General features: G+C 40.0%; 1 protein-coding gene across 3 annotated transcripts in view; it reads right to left on the bottom strand.

Annotated features, from left to right (window-relative positions):
• Positions 1-22121, bottom strand: part of LOC141108771 (YTH domain-containing protein 1-like) — a 64018-nt gene that overhangs the window by 13652 nt on the left and 28245 nt on the right. For 2 of the 3 annotated variants that reach the window (XM_073600691.1, XM_073600699.1), the window contains exons 5-11: positions 14953-15042; positions 14327-14380; positions 4518-4612; positions 3296-3404; positions 3089-3206; positions 2885-2969; positions 600-766 (exon numbers count right to left, since the gene is read on the bottom strand). In XM_073600691.1, the coding sequence (XP_073456792.1) occupies positions 600-766; positions 2885-2969; positions 3089-3206; positions 3296-3404; positions 4518-4612; positions 14327-14380; positions 14953-15042 (718 nt within the window). The remainder of the gene's footprint in view (positions 1-599; positions 767-2884; positions 2970-3088; positions 3207-3295; positions 3405-4517; positions 4613-14326; positions 14381-14952; positions 15043-22121) is intronic. The other variant, XM_073600709.1, reaches the window with a different exon arrangement.

The following is a 22121-nucleotide window of genomic DNA, read 5'->3' as shown; positions in this document are numbered from 1 at the left end:
CATTTTTCAATCTGCTTCTAAACACATCATGGTGAAGCCATATGGAAATAGTCCCAACAAGGCTCCTCTTGAAAACAAAGCAACTTTTTTTTAAAGCTTTATCTCCCCAAGAGGAGGTGGCATCTTCTGCAACACCATTATTGATCCATTTTAAAAGTCCCATATCTGATAGGGGATATCCAGGGTTTTACCTGAAAGAAAAGGCTTTTCACAAGAAATTAAACATTCTTTCTGTAATAGGTTAATAGATTAAATTCCTCAATCATTATTCTGGCTACAATCTGCAAGGTTGCTGAATTGAAAAGATCTAGTTCTATACTAGTCTAAAGTTGCTGCTCTTCAATGACTTTTCCCTGTAGTGGTAAACCTCCTCTGATGGTACTTCACAAACAGAATGCAAAGTGGGACTGGGGGCGTGGACTGTGGAAGGGGCGGAAGGAATGGGATCAAAATGAAATCCTCAATGAAGCCACAAACTCTTCCCTGCAGCTTGATGTGAGGATTTTTTTCTCTTCATCACTGGCATCGCAATGTGCTGTGGTGTCCGTCATGTTACTCCAGCACAAGTGCCTACTATCAGTCCAAAGAATGTTTCTAACCTTCCCACATCTCTTGTTGTCTCACGACGAGAAGGACGGCCTCGCGATTGGGGCTGTGATTGCATTCTTCTCTTGTGTCTCATTTTGTGAATGACTTGATACAAATCAATGCTTTCATCCGCTGGAAATAGAAGGCAAAGCTGGGTTCCACATTCTGGTTCAATTTCCTGAAAACAACCATCAATTCAAGTGAGAAAAGCAAACACACACACAGATAACTATTCAGGCAGTTACCACTAGACAAGACCAAATATATATATATATATATATTTATTTATATTAAATGAGATCGATATATAGATATTCAATTTGTGCATATTGTAAGAGACTTAAATACTCTCTGGTTCAAAAGGTGAAACCAATCAAAGAAATACTAATCCATTTGATTTTTAAAAATATTGCATCCCTTTAGAGAATGTTAGCTTGTCCCTGGTCGAAAATTCAAAAGTAGTGAAGCTAAAAACACACCCAGACAACTAGCGTTCTCTGTAAGTCAGCAGTTGCCACCCCCAAGCTTCTGATAAGACATCCTTTATATATTATGAGTAACTGACCAGAAACAAGTGAGGAGAGATGTTCTACTTGCTGAAAGTTAGAATCCTGGTAGTTAAAATAAAAATAGGGAAAATGCCACAAGAGTGGAGAAATTAATGGAGCCAGTAAACCCCATCAAGGAGTGAACATGCAGCTTGTACAGTATATGTCAGAAAGCATGCTTTTCTATTACTATAAGAAACCGTAGCACTTTCCTAAACCATATATATATATACATACATATATATATATATATATATATATATATATATATATATATATATATATATATATATATACACACACATACATACACACACATACATACATATACACACACACTAATTGGACTAACCTTTCACCTGGTGGGTCCGCACACGGATTTACAAAAATTTACCATTTTCTGAATACTCCCTCCTTTATTACCTGGGCCTTCTTCCAGTAACATTATGAAACTTCAAACTTTGAATACGATCACTATCTACAACTCAAGACACTAGTTGTTGACCCTACGTAAGCTAGATTTAGATTTAAATCTGCATTTGAACACACCTGCTTGATTTCCCCGGGGGCACCCAGACCTATCACGATTAGAAGTTTAACTTTGAATAAACCGGGTGCCCTATTCTCTTGTATAGGAAACTGGGAGCAGGATCTTTTTGGGTCTATGGATTTGGAACAGCGTAAGACCTAAATATTCTTTAATACTTACATTTTTTTAATCCACATACTTGTATAATTGTAGCACTTTTTTGGTGGTACTGAGTACCAGCCAAATGTTAAATTATTGAAAAGATGTCAAGCATTCCTAATGATTCACAGTCAACATTTTTGAAAATTTGGAAACCATGGCATAATTATACCTGGTCACCCCTGAATCTGGATAGACAGAGCTATAGCTTTCTTGCCAGATCTCTTGACCTGTGTCTGTGGGGACTGGGCTTTGCCCCCTTCCCTCACCTCTAACCTCCTTCAATCCTTTTCCCACCTTTTTATCTTCCTTCTCCGGGCCTTTTAACACTCTTGAATATCTTATGCGTATTTCTTGGCAAATGGTTTAGGGGTATCAATGTTAATCCCAATTGGTTGTTCACTATAGTACCTTGTACTACAAAATACTTTGATATGTGCTTTAAGTTATTTGTATCCTTGTTAATTACTTGTGCTCCTGTGTGGGCTAAACATCTGTCCTTACTTTTTTCTTTATCAAAACAATAAAAAGAATTGAACTGAAAGGTAAAAAGAAAAAATATCCCTTGCAGAGGAATAAAAGGACTGCAGCGAACACCACTCCAACTTCATTCACTTAGCAAAATTAATATTCTTCACCAGTTTAGGAATCAATTCACTGTATTTTCTAGTGTTTCTGCACAATTTACTGGTGGTTTTTTTTAGAGGAAACTTGCTACTGGAATGTACATTTATGAAATTATGTGAAGCACAGCATTATTAGGATATAAATAGGATCCTCTATATCAAGGTCTAGCTGAGCGTGACATCACTGACTTAAAATTACTGTGTGCTGCATTTGTCTTGGGTACTATAATTGAGCAATCCCTTCACTATGCTAATTGACTTTTTTTAAAATAAGGGATTGTATATTACACGTCATTGGCTTTTAAAGCTAAACTATCAGGAACCGCAGCCTTTGTGAGCCAATGTTAGTACAATATACCGCCTAACAAGAAAGCAACAGCTGAGAAAAGTGGAAACTTCAAGACTTCAGCTTGAACAAAAGATATCAATCTAACCTGACCATCACGTCCAATCTTCACTGGCTTCATTTCATTCCATGCATTATTAAGATGAGCAGATTTAGTAAATGGAAGTTCTCGCCTATTCAAAGAAAAGTATAAATAAAATGGTTACCATTAAACAGACAGTTTTGAAAAAAATAAATAAATCAGTGATGAGAGATTGTATTAGAATTTGTGTCCAACACCAAATCAGCTTACCTGCAAATCCAATCTATCTTGAATACTCCACCAAGCATCTTTGCATTCATTCCTGCTGGAAGGACCCAGTGTATGGGTGATCCACCATGATGAGATTCAGATGACAGTCGAGCAAATCCTTAAAATAAAATTCAGTTTAGTTATTTGCTATAGAGGAGATAAATAAATAAAATAAATAAATGGTATAGCATAAAATAATCCCCTTACCCTGAAATTTTCCACTTTCTCTAACCGAGAACACCAAAATAACACTCCGCGCAGATCTAAAAGCAGTGTTGAGCTTTTTCTCATTTACTGGTAAAGTTGACCAAACACCCTGTATTAAAAAAAGAGAATGTGTACGAAAATAGAATGTGAAAACACAAAACATTATTAAATACAATATATTAAAACCAAAAGTTACCTTTAGTAAGATGCTAGAATTACTAAAGCCTGTTACGGCCTGTTATTCCCTTGCAATTAGTTCTTCTGGGCGAAAAAGGGAACCTATGAAAACTACCTTCTGAATATACATTTTAATTATTGCAATAAGGTTGGGGGCTCCTTTAAACAATGTACAGAAACATGCATTTTATTGTGAACGATCAATAAAAGGCCTGCGCAAGGAAAATGAACGCAGTAGAGATATGCAGAGTGGAAAAGTACATTTAGACCCCTTTCACACTGGGGCGGTTTGCAGGCGTTATTGCGCTAAAAATACCGCCTGCAAACCGACCCAAAGCAGCCGCTGCTGTTTGTTCAGTGTGAAAGCCCGAGTGCTTTCACACTGAAGCGGTGCGCTGGCAGAAGAAAAAAAACTCCTGCAAGCCACATCTTTGGAGCGGTGTATCAATGGGGCAGCGCGGCTATAGCCGTGCTATGCGAGCGGTTTTAACCCTTTTTCGGCCGCCAGCGGGGGGGGGTTAAAACCGCACCACTAGCGGCCGAATACAGCCGTAAAAACGACGGTAAAACAGCACTAAAAATAGCGCTGTTTTACCGCTGACGCCCCCACCGCCCCAGTGTGAAAGGGGCCTAATGCATTTCTTTTTCACAATGCACATGGACGCATGTTAAATGCACAATGTAGGTGAAATGTGATGACACAGGAAATAGATAAAAATCACAAAAAAAAAAAAAAAATCTGCGGGTCTCAAAATGCACATAATACATGTAAAGGTGTATCAATGCACAATATTTTCACGAGTTTGTATGCACATTATGGTGCGGAGCCCCGAGACAGAAAAGTACAGGGAAATTTAATATTGCGCACCTTAGCAAATTATCCCACCCACTGTGCACCACCTAGCCAGTTATAAACAAAACTGCTTACCGTTTTCTCCTTATACCACTGCATAATGCTGAATGTAATATTTCCCACAGAAAGGTTAATTTAAATAGAGGGTTAAAGAATGGTCTTCTGCTAAAAGGCAACAGCCACTTATCTTACCTTTGCTTTAGCCAATGATACATTTTCATGATTGTTGCTCTTTATGAGGAAAAAACGTGCATCCTGCAGAATGTATCGAATTTTGTTGATTCGTTCTGAAAAATAAAATACAAGTGTGAAGAATCTTTTGCCTAACACACATCAATCAATCCGTATCAGTTCTAGGTAAACTGGCACACAGATTTTGAAGGACCTCAGCAAATAGGTTGTTCCAAATATCTTGGAAAACTAACCACAGATCTATCTGTGGATGTGTAGGCTGCCTCAAACCCTTCTGTCTCTTCATGTAATCCCAGACAGACACGACAATGAGATCAGAGCTCTGTGGGGACCAAACCATCACTTTCCTTGTTCTTCACATTGAACATAGTTCTTAAAAGACTTTGGCTGTATGTTTGGAGTCACTGCCCTGCTGCAGAATAAATTTGGTGCCAATCACACGCCTCCCCGATGGTATGACATGATGGATAAGTATCTGCCTATACTTCTCAGCATTAAGGACACCATTGATCCTCACCGACTCTTCAACTCCATTTTTAGGAATACAGCTCCAAACGTGCAAGGAACCTCCACCATGCCTCACTGTTGCCTGCAGACACTCAATATTGTACTGCTCTCCAGGCCTTCAGCATACAAGCTGCCTCCCACTACAGGCAAATATTTCACATTTTGACTCGTCAGAGCAGAACACCTGCTGCCATTTTTCAGCACCCCAGGTTCCTGTGTTTTCCTGCATAGTTGTTGCTTAATCTTGTTTCCATGAGAGTGGTATGGTTGTTTGGCCACAATTCTTCCATAAAGACCACTTCTGGACAGATTTTGCCACACAGTAAATGGGTGTACCTGGGTCCCAGTAATTTCCACCAGTTCTGTGCCAATGGCACTGCTGCACATCTTCCAACGTCAAAGGGAAGTAAGCATGCGTCATCTCATCTGCTTTATTAGATTTACTTGGACAACCACTGCGTCTACAGGTCCTCAATGTTGCCTGATTCTTTGTGCCACTTCAAAGAGCTTGAATAGCACATCCTAAAACACCGGTCTACTTTGAAATCTTTTCCTGGGAGAGACTTTGGTGATGCAGTATTACTACCTTGTGTCGTGTTGCTGTGTGCAGTCCTGTCATGGTGTATGACCTGTGACATGAAATGGTCTTCCACAACCTCACCTTAGTAGTTGAGTTTGGCTGTTCCTCACCCAGTCTGAGGCCTCCTACACAGCTGTTAACCACTTTAAGACCAGGCCTATTTTTCAGACTTGTAAACTACAAGTTAAAAAAAAAAAACCTTGTCTTTTGCTAGCAAATTACTTAAGATAGATATATAGATATATATATATATATATATATATATATATATATAGATATATATTAGATATACATACACACACTTTTTTTTCTTACACCATAGAAAATAAAATGGCAGTCATTGCAATAAATTGTCACACTGTATTTGCGCAGGGGTCTTACAAGCAAATTTTTTTCGAAAAAATACACTTTAATTAAAAAAATAAAACAGTAAACTTAGGCTAAATTCTGTTTCCCCCGCGCGTGGAATGGCAACAAACTTATCCTTAAAAATCTCCATATGCGATATTTAAAAAAAAAAAAAAATTCTACAGGTCACATGTTTTGAGTTACAGTGGAGGTCTAGGGCTAGAATTATTGCGCTCGCTCTAACGATCGCGGTGATACCTCACGTGTGGTTTGAACACTGTTTTCATATGCGGGCGCTACTCGCGCATGCATTCGCTTCTGCACGCGAGCTCGGCGTGTTAAAAAATTTTGTTTTTCTCATTTATTTTACTTTTTATATTTTTACACTGTTGTTCTTCAAAAAATAAAAAAAATGTGTCACTTTTATTCCTATTACAAGGAATCTAAACATCACTTGTAATAGAAAAAAGCATGACGACCTCTCAAATATGAGATTTGGGGGCGAAAAGACCTCAGATCTCATATTTACACTAAAATTCAATTAAAAAAATAAAGTATTTTTAAGAGCTTTGGGCGGAATTGAAGTTTTAATGTCGCTTCTGCCCTGCAATTGTATGGAGCTGAGCGGGGGCCATCTTCCTCTTTCAGCTCCATGCCAAGCAGGGGAGAGGACGCGATCGCCTCCGCCGGCGGCTCCGGTAAGCGGCTGAGGGCAGCGGAAAGCGGCGGGAGGGGGCCTCTCCCACCACCGATAAAAGTGATCTCGTGGCGAATCTGCCGCAGAGACCACTTTTATCTGAAAGCAGACCGCTCGCTGAAGAGGATACCGGGGTTATGGCAGAGATATTCCTCATTAAACAGCTGACGTATAACGACGGCGGTCCGTAAGTGGTTCATGACTGTTTAACCTACATGTGAAATTGATGATTAGCACCTGCTTGGTATAATTGATCACACACTTGATCCTAATCCTACAAAATCCTTGACTTTATGCAAGTGTAGAAAGTGTGCAAGTGTAAGAATTAATGTTGGTTTGAAGCCAGAAACTAATCACACAAAATATTAGTTTGATTTTTTCCTCCGTTGGCTCACTTTGCATTTTCTAAAGATCAATATAAAAACAATGAAACATTTTTTTAAAGCATTCCTACTTTACAGTATTTCGTCACACCTGCCTGAAACTTATGCACGGTATGTGTGTGTAAAATAAATGTATAAATGTGTGCATGTATATTAGTGCTGCAGGTTTTTTTTTTTTTACTTAGAAGATCCGGACTCTCACAATTCTCGTGGTGCAACATCTTTCACAATATACAAAAAAATTGGGCTAACGTTAGTTTTTTTTTTTTTTAAATCATTAAAGTGTATTCCCCCCCCCCCCCCCAAAAAAAAAAATGCGTTTGAAAGACTGCTGCGCAAATACAGTGTGACAAAAAACTGCAACAACCACCATTTTATTCTCTAGGGTCTGTGCAAAAAAAAAAAAAATGTTTGGGGTTCTTAGTAATTTTCTAGCAAAAAATACTGATTTTAACTCGTGAGCAAAAAGTGTCAGAAAAAGGTTTAGTCTTTAAGTCGTTAGAGTGACCTCATTTACAGGACAGAAGTTCGTCCCCCTTTGATCTAAAAGAACTATATGTTACTCTTTAGCTCTGTCTAAACAATGTTGTTATAAACGTGGAAGGCTGACTGTTCTTTTGTCAGCTTGAACAGAGAACTCTCTGCACTGAACCGAGGAAAAACTATCAATTCTTTAACGATCATGCATAGTGTGTGAATACATATATTTGCAAAAGTATTCACCCCCTTGGCTTTTTACCCATTTTGTTACATTACATGTTTTTTTTTTAATCTGAATTATATGTGATGGGTCAGAACACAATAGCCTAAATTGGTGAAGTAAAATTAGGAAAATGTATACATAAAACTTTCAGAAATAAAATGATAATTGGCATGTGCGTATGTATTCACCCACTTTGTTATGAAGCCCATAAAAAGCTCTGGTGCAACCAATTACCTTCAGAAGTCACATAATTAGTAAAATGATGTCCACCTGTGTGGAATCTAAGTGTCACATGATCTGTCATTACATATACACACCTTTTTGAAAGGCCCCAGAGGCTGCAACACCTAAGCACCACTAACCAAACACTGCCATGAAGACCAAGGAACTCTCCAAACAAGTAAGGGACAATGTTGTTGAGAAGTACAAGTCAGGGTTAGGTTATAAAATAATATCCAAATCTTTGATGATCCCTAGCAGCACCATCAAATCTATCATAACCAATGGAAAGAACATGGCACAACAGCAAACCTGCCAAAGACGGCTGCACACTAAAACTCACGGACCAGGCAAGGAGGGCATTAATCAGAGAGGCAGCGCAGAGACCTAAGGTAACCCTGGAGGAGCTGCAGAGTTCCACAGGAGACTGGAGTATCTGTACATAGGACGACAATAAGCCGCACGCTCCATAGAGTTGGGCTTTATGGCAGAGTGGCCAAAAGAAAGCCATTACTTTCAGCAACAAAAAAAAAAAAATGGCACGTTTTGAGTTTGCGAAAAGACATGTGGGAGACTCCCAAAATGTATGGCGGACTGATGGTCTGATGAGACTAAAATTTAATTTTTTATCCATCAAAGAAAATACTATGTCTGGCGCAAACCCAACACATCACCCAAAGAACACCATTTTTTCAGCAGTTGGGACTGGGAAACTGGTCACAGTTGAGGGAAAGATGGATGCCGCTAAATAAAGGGATATTCTTGAGCAAAACCTGTACCACTCTGTGTGTGATTTGAGGCTAGGACGGAGGTTCACCTAGCAGGACAATGACCCCAAACACACTGTTAAAGCAACACTTGAGTGTTTTAAAGGGGAAACATGTAAATGTGTTGGAATGGCCTAGTCAAAGCCCAGACCTCAATCCAATAGAAAAACTGTTGTCAGACTTAAAGATTGCTGTTCACAAGCGCAAACCATCCAACTTGAAGGAGCTGGAGCAGTTTTGCAAGGAGGAATGGGCAAAAATCCCAGTGGTAAGATGTGGCAAGCTCAGAGATTTATCCAAAGCGACTTGGAGCTGTGACAGCCGCAAAAGGTGGCTCTACAAAGTATTGTGTCTGTAGGGGGGTGAATAGTTATACACGTTGACTTTTTCGGTTATTTTGTCCTATTTGTTGTTTGCTTCACAATATATATATATATATATATATATATATATATATATATCTATATCTATCATCTTCAAAGTTGTGGGCATGTTCTGTAAATTAAATGATGCAAATCCTCAAACAACCCATGTTAATTCCAGGTTTTGAAAAAAAATGCCTAGGGCAGTATATATATATATATATATATATATATATCTATCTCACACACATATATACCACTCTTTGATTTGTGTAACAGGTTAAAGGGGAAGTGTAATTTTATAACCTCCACCCAGACATTACTATCTTACTCAGTAAATGGAAACTACAGCAATAATAATCATGTACTCCAAAGCCAGGAGATCCAGCAGTGAGGTCCCGCATTTGGACTCACAAAAGGATATAAACACCCTTTGACTTAAGTGGACTTTTAAATGTACCATTCTCTTTAAAAGAACCCTTTTAACTTGACAGGTAATGACAAAGTGGTGTTCCACGGGAAAAAAAAAAAAAGCATGAATGTTCCTAAAAAAACATTTGGAAATTTGTTTTTTTTTTTTACTCACCTCTAAATGGCTGTTGCTAGGGGGTCCCTCGTAGTCTGCCTCCTTCAGTGCCTGGGCTGGTGACATCACTTCTCCTCGGCGCAGGAAGAGCTCAGCTCTGCTCCCTCCCTCTTGTCAATCATCTGGGACACATTACAGGTCCCAGATGACTGAGCGGCCAATCGCAGCACCGCTTGCGCATGCACAGTAGGTGCCCGGCTGTGAAGTCACAGCCAGGTGCCCACAGTTGCAATGCCAGCGCCGCTGAACGGAGGGGGAGATGAGCGGAGCTTCTATCCCCTGCATCGCTGGACCGTGGGACGGGTAAGTGTCTGATTATTAAAAGTCAGCAGCCGCAGTATTTGTAGCTGCTGACTTTTAATTTTTTATTTTAAAATGGGAACTCCTCTTTAAATATTGTGCAGGTAGACAATTGTGGGGGGAAAAAAATTATGTAAAAAAGGTATATACAGGTTCACCATTTGTTTTTGTACCCCATTTTCTGAGCATCGTACACCAACAAACAAGACATACAAACTAATGGACAAAAAGTACAGATGCCGAAAGAGGGTTTTGAGCACAATGAATTAATGCACACTGCTCACTATGAAAACATTGAAACTACTTGATTCTAATGCAAAACTTAATCAACATTCCATGAATCATCCCTTATGAAATAATCTTGAATTATGAAGCACTTTACAGAACTACCCATGTTTAGATATTCACCAGACTTGCATAAAAAAAAAAAAAAAAAATATATTACTCAAATCAGTGTACACTGCTGCTGGTAAACGGATGTTTAGGAGTAGTTGGGCGTTTTTTTTTAGCTGCCCCTGAACTCTCCTCTATGTTTCTCTTATCAGTGCATGAACACAGGGTCGTTTATAGTAATTTCTAGGCAGTTTAGTTTAAAAACATTTTAACATTTTTTGGAAAGAAAAAAAAAAAAAAAAAAAGAGAAGTTATTCAGGACGGATGTTCAGAGGCATTTGAAACGCCAAATGCCTGTAACAGCTTGTAAAATGTGGTACCTTGCGTTTTGTTTACAGGCGTTTTTCATTTTTGAAAATTTGCAAACAAATTGGAAAAAAACAAAAAAAACAAAAAACAAAACAAAAACAGTTCTAAACGCAAATGCAGCAAAACGGACATTTTTAAACATTGGTTACTATCTGTCAAGTTGAATCGTTTAAGGAAAGGTTCATTGAGCCTAATGCCACATACACACGACCGGTTTTGCCGTCAGAATAAACTCTTAAGGTTTCTCCGATGGAATTCCGCTCAAGCGGTATTGCCTACACGCGGTCACACCAAAGTCCGACTGTCCAGAACACGGTGGCATACAACACGTACGACGGGACTAAAAAAAGGAAGTTCAATAGCCAGTAGTTTCCTTCTCGTACTCGCTTCAGAGCATGCGTCGTTTTTGGTCCATCTAAACAGCATACAGACGAGCGGTTTTCCCGATAGGAATTGCTTCCGTTGGAAATATTTAGAACATGTTCCATTTCTAGGTCCGTCAGAATTTTCAAAAAAAAAAAAGTCCGATGAGGCATACACACGATCGGAATAGACGCTGAAAAGCGTTAGTCGGACTTTTTCTGTCAGACATTCCGCTCTTGTGTATGCAGAATTAACAAAGCACTTTTAATTAAAGATCCTGGATCTAAAATCATACAACTGTTGCAATAATGCTGCCATACACTGCTAAAAAAAAAAAAAAAAAAAAAATTAAAACTTTTGGTCAAGATGTCAGAAGTGCTGAAATTTAGACTGCCGGATTTTACATGCAATTAATTATTGATGGTGGCTGTTATAGCCGCTAACTATGATCACTGTGTTCTCCCATCGGGGACAGCTTTCCCCACTAGGGAAACACAATGGCTCCACGGGAGAGATTCCCCCTTCAACACTGTTGATGGAGGGAATAAAGCAATTTTCTTTATGGCAAAAAAGTAAAAAAAAAATCACTCCATCTATGGCCGGCTTTACTTACTGTCCTAAAGACACAACAGAAAGCAATTTATGTAGCATCTATCTATGACTAAGCACCGTGCCTGGTGTGAAACGCATGAGCGGCTGTACAGTTAGTCTGTACCCATTTGTGATGCTTTGATATCCATTTTTATACAATAAAAAGGTGAATTTTTTGGAGTGCAGCTATCCAGCTATTTATTTTTCCTAGAAAGCAATTTCCAAGTGAGGGATAAAAAGTAAAACTTTTATTTTTGCATTTAAGTCTGCTGAGAGGAAAGATGCCCTTTTAGGAAAGAAAAAAAAAAAAAAACAAAACAAAAAAACAAAAACAGACACACTGTACTAATCCACCCTCCTTGTTGCTTTAATGTAAGCTAAACTAGAATCTTCCCACCTAGCTGGTTATTATTAGAGACTCTAAGTGTCGGTTCACACTGAGGCAGCGCGACTGCCTCAGGTGACCCGGACACGATAGGAGCGGCGACTTGCAAAACAACTTCTGTATAGAAGTCAATGCAAGTCGCCCCCAAAGTTGTAGAGGAACCTTTTTCTAAGTCAGAGCGACTTGCGTCGCTCCGATTAGAACGGTTCCATTGAACAGAACGGGACGCTACTTGTCAGGCGGCTAGGTCACCTGACAAGCCGTCCCAGTGTGAACCGACACTAAAGCTCACATGCAAGTGTATGAGAGCTCAGCCAGTGCTAAGAAAGATTTCCACCTGGAATTTGTAAAAAGAGGAACCACTGACTATCATTACTTTGGTAACCAAACAGCTGAAAGGGGGGCTTCTAAGTTAGTTTTGTTTAGAGAGCTTTGGTTAAGTGCACTTATGTTGAAGTCATATTGCTTAGCTACGCTGGGCCTATCCCCCATCGATCATGTACTGGATAGACTCCTATAGCTATTTTCCTATTAGCATATAACCACGCCATATATATGATACTAAATAGAAAATGCTCAGTGCAATATTCCTAAAATCATAAATCTATAAGTGACATAAAATGCATAAAAATTGAAAAATTAATGTGCAGTTGGTACAAATCACAAACCAACTGCTGATTAGTGGATTACTATTTGCTACTAGAGCACATACATAAAGTGTGAAAATTATATGCAATAGGTGCTACCCAAATACTGGTATAAATGGTGAAAAGCAATATAAATTGTGTGCTGAAAAAATAATTGTTATAATACTAGTGAATAGTCCCAGATGAATACCATCGGCTATGCTACTACACAAGGCTCTTGATGGCGGCCTCACTGGAGAGCAGACAGCATCTCTTCAACCTATGCTGACAGTCAATCTCAGCGAGTGCTGCAATATGATGCCTCTGATGTAACTGCAATGTGGATGGCTTGTGATCATAACAGATAGGTCAAATGCTTTTAGATATCGACCATCGGATCAGACCCAAAAAATAAGGAAAGGCAATATGGTGAAATACTGTGGAGAAAGAAAAATCACTTGCGCATCATGGCGCTACTCATTGGATACACGGTTGCAATCAGGCATGTCAGAAAACTTCCGCGATCACCGCTAGGAGCGTGTGTTCCACGGGAACAGGAAAAAGCGTCACTGGTTAAGCGTGAGCCAGATGTTTCGTCGACGCGTTTCGCCCCTCCCCCAGGGTGTCAAAGACTTAAAGAGGTTAAGTCTTTGATGATGCCCTGGGGGAGGGGCAAAACGCGTCGACGAAAAAAAATCCATGTATCCAGTGAGTAGCGCCATGATGCGCAAGTGATTTTTCTTTCTCCACAGTATTTCACCATATTGCCTTTCCTTATTTTTTGGGTCTGATCCGATGGTCGATATCTACAAGCATTTGACCTGTTATGATCACAAGCCATACACATTGCAGTTACATCAGAGGCATCATATTGCAGCACTCCCTGAGATTGACTGTCAGCATAGGTTGAAGAGATGCTGTCTGCTCTCCAGTGAGGCCGCCATCAAGAGCCTTGTGCAGTAGCATAGCCGATGGTATCCATCTGGGACTATTCACTAGTATTATAACAATTATTTTTTCAGCACACAATTTATATTGCTTTTCACCATTTATACCAGTATTTGGGTAGCACCTATTGCATATAATTTTCGCACTTTATGTATGTGCTCTAGTAGCAAATAGTAATCCACTAATCAGCAGTTGGTTTGTGATTTGTACCAACTGCACATTAATTTTTCAATTTTTATGCATTTTATGTCACTTATAGATTTATGATTTTAGGAATATTGCACTGAGCATTTTCTATTTAGTATCATATATATGTTGTGGTTATATTCTATTTTTCTTGCCAGCGCTGTGTTTGTTTTGCATTTTTCAAGTAGTATTACTTTTCTTACAGCAGCGGCAATACACTTATTTGTATTTGTCACGAGCGCTGCATTATTCATACATTTTCTATTTTCCTATTAGGTTACGACTCAATGCCTCTGTATGTGGGTTTCTGTGTATGCCTCATGGTATGGTACACTGCTGTTCTTGTTCTTTCAGATTGCCAGTATGCTATATACTGTCAGTACTAGTATTACTGCATTACTCCCATGTACACAAGTATATGCTGATGGTATCACTCCATATAATTGTGTGCTTTGGGTGACAGTTAAACTTTTTTTTTTTTAATCAAGAAGAAAGTCATATTGCATAATACAGACAAATTTTGGAGGGGGAAAAGGGAAAAGATTTAAAAGGATACCTTTTCGAACGTCACGAACGGAAGAGGGTAATTTTTCATGCTTCTTTGCTGAACCTGCATTTAGTCAAAGTACATGCATTCAGATTGTGCCTTTAGACAGAAAATACATTTTCAATAAAACTATTTGTTTTCTATCAGACAAAATGTACAAGATCAGGCTTCTTTAGAATTACTACATTCACAAGTTGAGCAACAGAAAAATGATCAGTGTAATCTGGTCAAGTCAATGTTTAACATGCTAAAAGAAAAGAAAAATAAAAAAAAAAAAAGGATGGCTTCCCCGATAATTTTCATTTGCCATGTCATTAGTACAATGGATTTTTTTTCTATAGAACATTGCAAGGTACCAAAGTGGCACTCAAGATGCATTGATAAAAAACATTCTTAGACAAAAGCATACAATAAACAAGCCTTCCCAACTGAATTCTTAAGAGACCCTAGAGATGCATTATTTCTTGTTACAGTAGAACAAATGGCAGTGAAGTCAAGATAATTCACTCGCACGCGCCCCTCCCATTTTTGACTGCCGTTGCATATGCCAGTGGTGAGCGCCACGCGCTCACCTTAAGTTTAAATTCCCTTGTGTGGAAGAAATCAGAACAAGTGTCTAAGAAAGGAAAGAATACCTGCATAAGAGTCTGATGCAGAACTTCCACTTCTATCAAACACAATTGGAGAAATACCTCTAGCCCTTTTCCTTTCCTCCTTTTTCTCATCTAGAAAATATGTGAAAAAATAATGTAAGAGTGGCAGGGGGTCTCTGAGTGCTCCAACAGAAACTCTAAACTGGCTGGTTTTCTAACCATCCATCAAAAAGGCAACACAAAAGCGTTCATAGACAGAATCCAGATTCCTAGGATCTAGCAACTACACTGCAGAAATACATGTCACACTGCTTGCACCATACACAATTCAACTAACGCACACAAGAAACAGCAAAATAGAGACTTCAAATATAAAATGTACAAAGCGAACTGAAAATTTTAGGCAAGACAGTCTCTAGTTATCAGCTGAAAAGTGCAAAAATAGAACTTAAAAGTAAATTCTCAAAAACGTATCTGAAACATTAAATGGAAATAAAACCAATTTCTAGAACAAATCATTCAAATGTCTTCTGTTTAAAACAAAAAAAAATATACATCAAATAAAGTCAAAAGGGACCAGAGACCCCAAAACCTTATGCAGCTGCACCAATTCGCACATACATGCAACAATCAATGCGCTGAAGTATCAGCAGCAGCGGCATAAGATGAAAAAAAGGTTTTCGACATCCAACGTGAAAAATTAAACTCCCAAAGCTAATTTAACCCATTTCCATGTCCATCTAGTTTGGCCCTTGTGTATTCCTCTTTAAGACCATGTAATTGTAGGCAAGAGTTGCATAACTTGTAAGGTGCTTCAACTTACAAGGTGGTGCACAATTCAGCTCGGTTCACACTGCGGCGACTTGGGGTCAGAATTGTGAGACCCCAAGTTGCAAGACATATGCCCATAGACTTTAATGGAAGTGGCCTCCAAGTCGGATCCTCATCTTAACTGATGAGATTTGGATATGAGATTACAGGAAGATTACACAGGCATACCCTGAAGTCGCCTCGCAAAGTCTTCTGGCAAAGTCGCAGCAGTGTGAACCAAGCCCAACTGAATACATCACAACCAGTTCATCATTAGCCGTCACCTGAAATAACCACGAATGTTAAGAAGAGAAAAAAAAAAAGAAGAGGGTGGGAGGGAGGGAGAGAGGGACAGGGAGAGAGAGATGATTAAGTATGGATGTATTACTGGCACAGAGTTTTCCATCATAGCTTTCTACCACAATACACTGTCAGAGTGGAAGAGGTCTGAAGTATTAACCTGAGCCTAAAGGAAACGTAATTTTAGATCAGTTCCTTGCCATTTATGAACATTAATAACAACCTCAGCTCCACCCTTTCACGACAAGCCCATTTTTTGCTATTTAGCGCTGCACTATTTTAACCGGTAAATCGCTCGGTCATGCAACGATGTATCCAAACTAATTTTATATTTTAATTCACACAAATAGAGCTTTCTTTTATGCTTTGTGTGAAAGTTAGTGTCTACAAACTATAATATATATACTGGAATTTTTTTTTTTTTTTTAACTACTAATGGCAGTTATCAGCAACGTATAAAGGGACTGTGATAGCGCAGCAGGCAATCCAACTGGGAACTGACATATTGACACTGGCTGGGAAGGGGTTAACATCTAGGCCGATCAAGGAGTTAAATGTGTCCCTAACAAGTGTTAATGTGTGCTGCTTTTTACTAAAGATCTGTTTATCCCAAAGTCCTGAGTTTGACACTAAAAAAAAAATTGTGCCCATCCCATCCATATTATATTATATTGGTTGGCTGGAGAAAAGTCAAGAAGCAACCTAGTTGCGTGGACAAAATCACCTAGCCTCACACCAAGCAAAATAGGATTTTCAAAGACCTGTGGAAAACCTTGAAGTCTCCTTCCAAACCTTGTTAAAGCCAGCAACTATAAAGGAGGATGAAAGCTATAACCTTGAAAGAGGTCCCTGCCAACATGTTCACAACGGTGTACCAAATTCTCTGGGGCCAGGCTGGCTGATCAGAATTACCAGAAATAACATTGATACGCTAGGCATGGCTTTTTAAGAGTAAGTATTTTGGCTATGGTTGACCATGTTCTTGTACAATCCTATCTACCGTGTATAGCCATCAATAAAGATGTAATAAAAAATAAATAAAAATATCAAAATGCTTTCCACTTGAAAGCTGTGAAGCAGATGAAGAGAAGCAGTTACAGTGGAAAGGCATAGATTAGAGAGAACAGGTTTCACTACAGCATCCAACATGAACGCTCAAGGATCCTTGGTCCTGGAGACAAACATGTTTAGCTTCGCATTCAACCTGGAAGACACAAGATCCACATTCGGGGTACCCAATTCGCAGAGCTCTTCAAACACTTCTAGGAGAACAACCTACACCCCTGGGGACAGTTGCCCATTTTCTAAGCCTGGAAATGTGGATGGCGGACATTGCAGTAATATAGAGTTACTCCCAAGACAGGATGAAGTCTATTTTCTCCTGGGCCACCCAACTTCTAGTGCCGCATTAATTTATGTATGCCACTGCCGTGGCGATGTCCAATTACACACTTACAAGGAGGCCCAATGACAAATGTAGCAGAGAAAGATGAATCTCTCTCAATTCCAGAATGTTGATGAGCAATGACCTCTTCTGCACTAACCAAATCCCCTGGATCGAGACACTATCCAGAAACCACCCCAGCTTAGCAGACTGGCATCTGTCATCAGAACCCTCCAAGACAAACACATTTCCTATCTCCAGCATCCATAAGGAGATTCACCAGTCCATAAACAGTCTTGTATTAGGAAATCCAACAACTGTGTCCTCTTGTCCCATATCGGTAAGACATTCTGTTGGAGCAAGTTGGAAACTGGGCAAAGGGCACTGCCGCAAAGGGATTTGACAGTATTAAGCAGGTTCACCTGAGTTTTCAGAGCAAGAACTTTGGATCACTCTCCCCTGGGTGGTATCCAGAGTAAGACCCATACAATCTAACCTCAGGGCTGGGATTAAAGTATAACTAAAGGCAAAACTTTTTGGATAGAGCCCAGAGGGATTAGAACACTTGTCAGCCTTTATTGGAATCTGTGCCCCCGTTAAGGAGATTCACCCCATTTGTCCTGTTTACCATTATCATGTGAAAGTAAAAGAAAATCCCAAATCTTGGGTTGTCCCCAGAAAAGCAAGATGGGAAATCTTCCAATACGGACACTAGTTCTGGTGACCTGGGTGTCCAAGGAATTCCCTTAATTTGCAGAGATTTCCTCACTTCCTATTTGGCTATGGGACAGGAAGTGAAAGGAAATCTCCATAAAAGGGACACAGATGCAGAAAAAAACCTAACAATGGTTATAACTCTCCCTTACTCTATTCAAAATGGAAAAAGTTGCCTATAGTTCTACTGTAATGCAGACTTCTGTAAATTCAAAACTCATTCAAAGTGCTTACCATGAGAAACACATCACTCTCCCAAAGTGAAGAAGTGGATTGCTCCTTGAGAAGTCATCCAAGTATTCTATAAACAGGGATACCCTGGAAACAAAATAGACAATAGCAAAAAACTGAAGACTTGCCTAAAGCTGGATACACACTATACAACTTATGTTGTTTGATTGCCTTTAGATTTACCTTCAACTATGTAGTGTAAGGGCCTGCCTGACTGCATACAAAGCATTTAGGTTTGACCTCATATGGTTTTGGTACATCTAAAGGAAATTGTATAGTCTGTATCCAGTTTAACAGGGAGTGTCCAATCACCTCAAGGTGGTAGCATAACCTGTCATAATGGAGATGGAGATACCGTGTGAACCGAAATGTACATTTAACCTATATTATGCATGTCATGTACTTATAAAAGCCATGAGAATGCTGTCAGTTTGGATATGTCAGCAAACCCAGCATAATCAAAGTTGTCACTTAAGGGACACTATTGCCCTTCGAGTCTTCCTCTGGCAGCTATATGAAAATATTATGTAGGAAGGTGAGGGCAGAGATGCTGGGCCAGCACAGACCGCATTGAGACATTCCCTCAGGAGAGAGATATGACATAGATGAAGGCAGGGGGCCTGTGCTGAAGAACTGGCCTGGAGTAAGAACATACCCAAACCCAGGGCTCGACAAACCCCAGGCACCAGGTCACCATGGCGACCAGAAACCGCACCCTGGTGCCTAGGCTGCCACCAGCCCACTCACTGCAACTCCCGATGCCCCAGACATGCAGTGCTATAATATTTAACATTGACCGCCGTTCCTCCTCCCTTCTCCACACTCAGTGCAGCGCTTGATGCTTGCCAGAGCCGCTGAGTGTGTGAAACTGACACGTAACAGAGGAGAGAAGATCTGTCAGATTTGAGCTTGATGTCGGGGGTGGGCGGGACCCAGCAGCTATCAAACACCAGCCAATGGAATGGAATCTGGACCGGCTGCTATGTGTATGTGGCCCCGCCCCTTTTCTTAAGCAACCCAATCATTGGCTGGTGTTTGATAGCTGCTGGGTGGGTGGCTGGTGTTTGATAGCTGCTGGGTCCCACCCACCCCCGACATTAAGCTCAATTCTGACAGCTCCTCTCTCCTCTGTTACTTGTCAGTTTCACACACAGTTACACTCGGCTCAGTGTGAAACCTGCCAGTGCCAGTCAGTGCCACCTGCCAGTGCCACTGCCAACCAGTGCCATGTGCCAGCACCATCTGTCAGTTCCAAACCAGCGCCACCTGCCAGAGCCAACCAGCGCCATCTGTTGCAAGCCTTACTCTTTCTGGCCAGCCCATAACCCTGATGTAACAGCGTTACATTGGAGTTATTGACTGGGTGATCCGTTGTGGGTTAGGGGGGGGGAAATAACTGGCCTTACCCCAGGAGCTGACAATCCATACCACTCAAAAAAACTGGCTCCTAACTTTAACTGGCTCCTAGATTCAAAGCAAATTTGTCAAGCCCTGCCCAAAAGCATTCCTCTGCAGCAGACTCCCTGACGCTCAGAGTATCACTTATGTGTACATACATTCCATATCAATTAAAACACAATTATTTTCGCCTTGATAATTCTCTAAAAACAATTGAAGTGTATCTGTGGTAATGCAGATTCCTACAAACATCCTCGCCTGGCCTCGCTCAAATTCACCCATTATAAAATATAAATGCACAATGTGCTTTGTTTGCACAATGTACTTTATCTACAAAGGCAACATCTTCTGAAATGAATGTACCCACCACTAAGACTGCAGGTAAACCACTTTCTTCCTTTTTTTTTAAACTTCCAGCATTTTTCCTTCAATGTTGGTTTACACTGCTGCCACCTGTGAGCGCTGGAAATCCATTGAGACCTGTCTTGTGCAGACTGAATACAACCTTATAATTGGCATTTAGATGGAGTTGGTGTTGCGCACACAGCAACTACACTGAAATAATTCTAACAATGCAATGCAGAAATGTTGGTGATACACTAAGCAATTTTCCAGTTACCAAGCATGGTACTTACGTGATTTTAATGGTATGTGTTGGGAACAAATGGTTTTACATATACTGGCTTAGAACAGACCAGAAATGTAAAGTCCTGATATTGTAGAACTGAATACTTATGCACGATATACCAAAACTTTCTTTTTTACCGGCATCTGATGCAGATTCTAGTTTAAATAGTTAAAGCTATTTTGGCTGTACTCCTCCAATGGATGCAGTTTATTTTGCACTCCTGTGACTAGTTTTCAGCAGATGGGCTAAAGCCTGTTGGCTGATGTCACAAAGTCAATCCAGACTCTCAAAAAATCCCAGCCATATGGTCAGGATCCGCCTGGACTAGCAGTTGGTTCAGGCTCTAAGGGATCCGCTGAAAGCCTGAGCCAGCTGATCCCTCCACAGCCCAGAGCTCCAGTGAGTGCTGGAGGGCTGGCTGAAGAGCAACATCTGAGCAATCAGTGGTCTTTGATTACTCAGCTCTTGGTCTTAGAGGTGGCAGGGAACAAATGCAGCTGGGACTGGTGCTGTAGCCATCTAGGGGAGTATGACTTTAAGCCACATCTCTCTTAGCTGACTCAAGATGTACCTATTAAATAGCAAATGTTAATATTTTTCCCTCTACTGCCACGACCTGTTGGAGATGTGGAGATCCGGAGGGAAATTATCTCCACATATGGTGGAATTGCAACGCCATCCAACCATTCTGGTCACAGGTTTTTGCCGTATACAGTAGCCTCTACGATAAACCCACGACGCCCACACCAGAAATGGCGCTGCTGTCCATGTTACCGGGTTCAATACCCTCCCAGAAACGATCCCTACTTCGTTTTTTCCTCTCAGCAGCTAGACAACTCATTCCACTTTACTGGAAAACTACCACTACCCCCCCACTATCCTCTTGGGTCTCCATTGTCAACGATATCATGCGAATGGAGGAGATGATTGCCTTAGATAATGACACTTATGATAAAATTTCAAACCATGTGGCTAATATGGATTGATTACGCCACCTCCAATGCTTTGAAAAATCTGCTAAAACCACCTGATTAAATAAATTCAACCCAGAGCTCCCATTGTGTTGCCCCAGGGCCTGCCAGCTTGACCTGAACCCCCTACCCTTACCCGTCCTCCACCCTCCTTCCTCTCCTCTTCTCCTCTCTCTCTCTCTTCTTTCCAATACTCTCTCCTCCCCATACCTTCAATGATACAAATAGCAGACGTTGAAATTAATGAACAGTCGTTGTATTATAGCATGGTATAAATGTTATTTATAGGATTGAATCTGAACCGAACTGGTGTACATTCATTCTTATATACTCCGCTCCCTGTATTTATATGTTTGTGTACAGACAAATTATTTTCAACCGTGTTAATCGCTATATACTATGTTTTGCCAATGTTAAATGGCTCTGTATAACCTTGCAAACTTAATAAAAATATATTTGACTCTAAATAGCAAATGTTATTCTTGGAATACTGATGCTATCAACTTCCTTATTTTCAGTGAACACTCTTAAAATCTACCTGTTGTACGTAATCCTATTTCCATATTTTAATCATAAAAAGGGACCTAATACACTATACTGCATAATATATCACATTACCTTTACGCATTTAATTTTTACTAATGATGCAAGACTACCGCATCTTAATGCCATGTACAAACATACACAAATATAAAAGAAAATGGGCAGTAACCTTACTAAACCTTCCTTCTGCACAATGACTTAAGGCGGCCATAGATGGATCAAAATTCAGCCA

This window comes from Aquarana catesbeiana, linkage group LG01, assembly GCF_042186555.1.
Source record: "Aquarana catesbeiana isolate 2022-GZ linkage group LG01, ASM4218655v1, whole genome shotgun sequence".
Classification (NCBI taxonomy): domain Eukaryota; kingdom Metazoa; phylum Chordata; class Amphibia; order Anura; family Ranidae; genus Aquarana; species Aquarana catesbeiana.
This window is presented reverse-complemented; position numbering and strand designations above follow the sequence as displayed.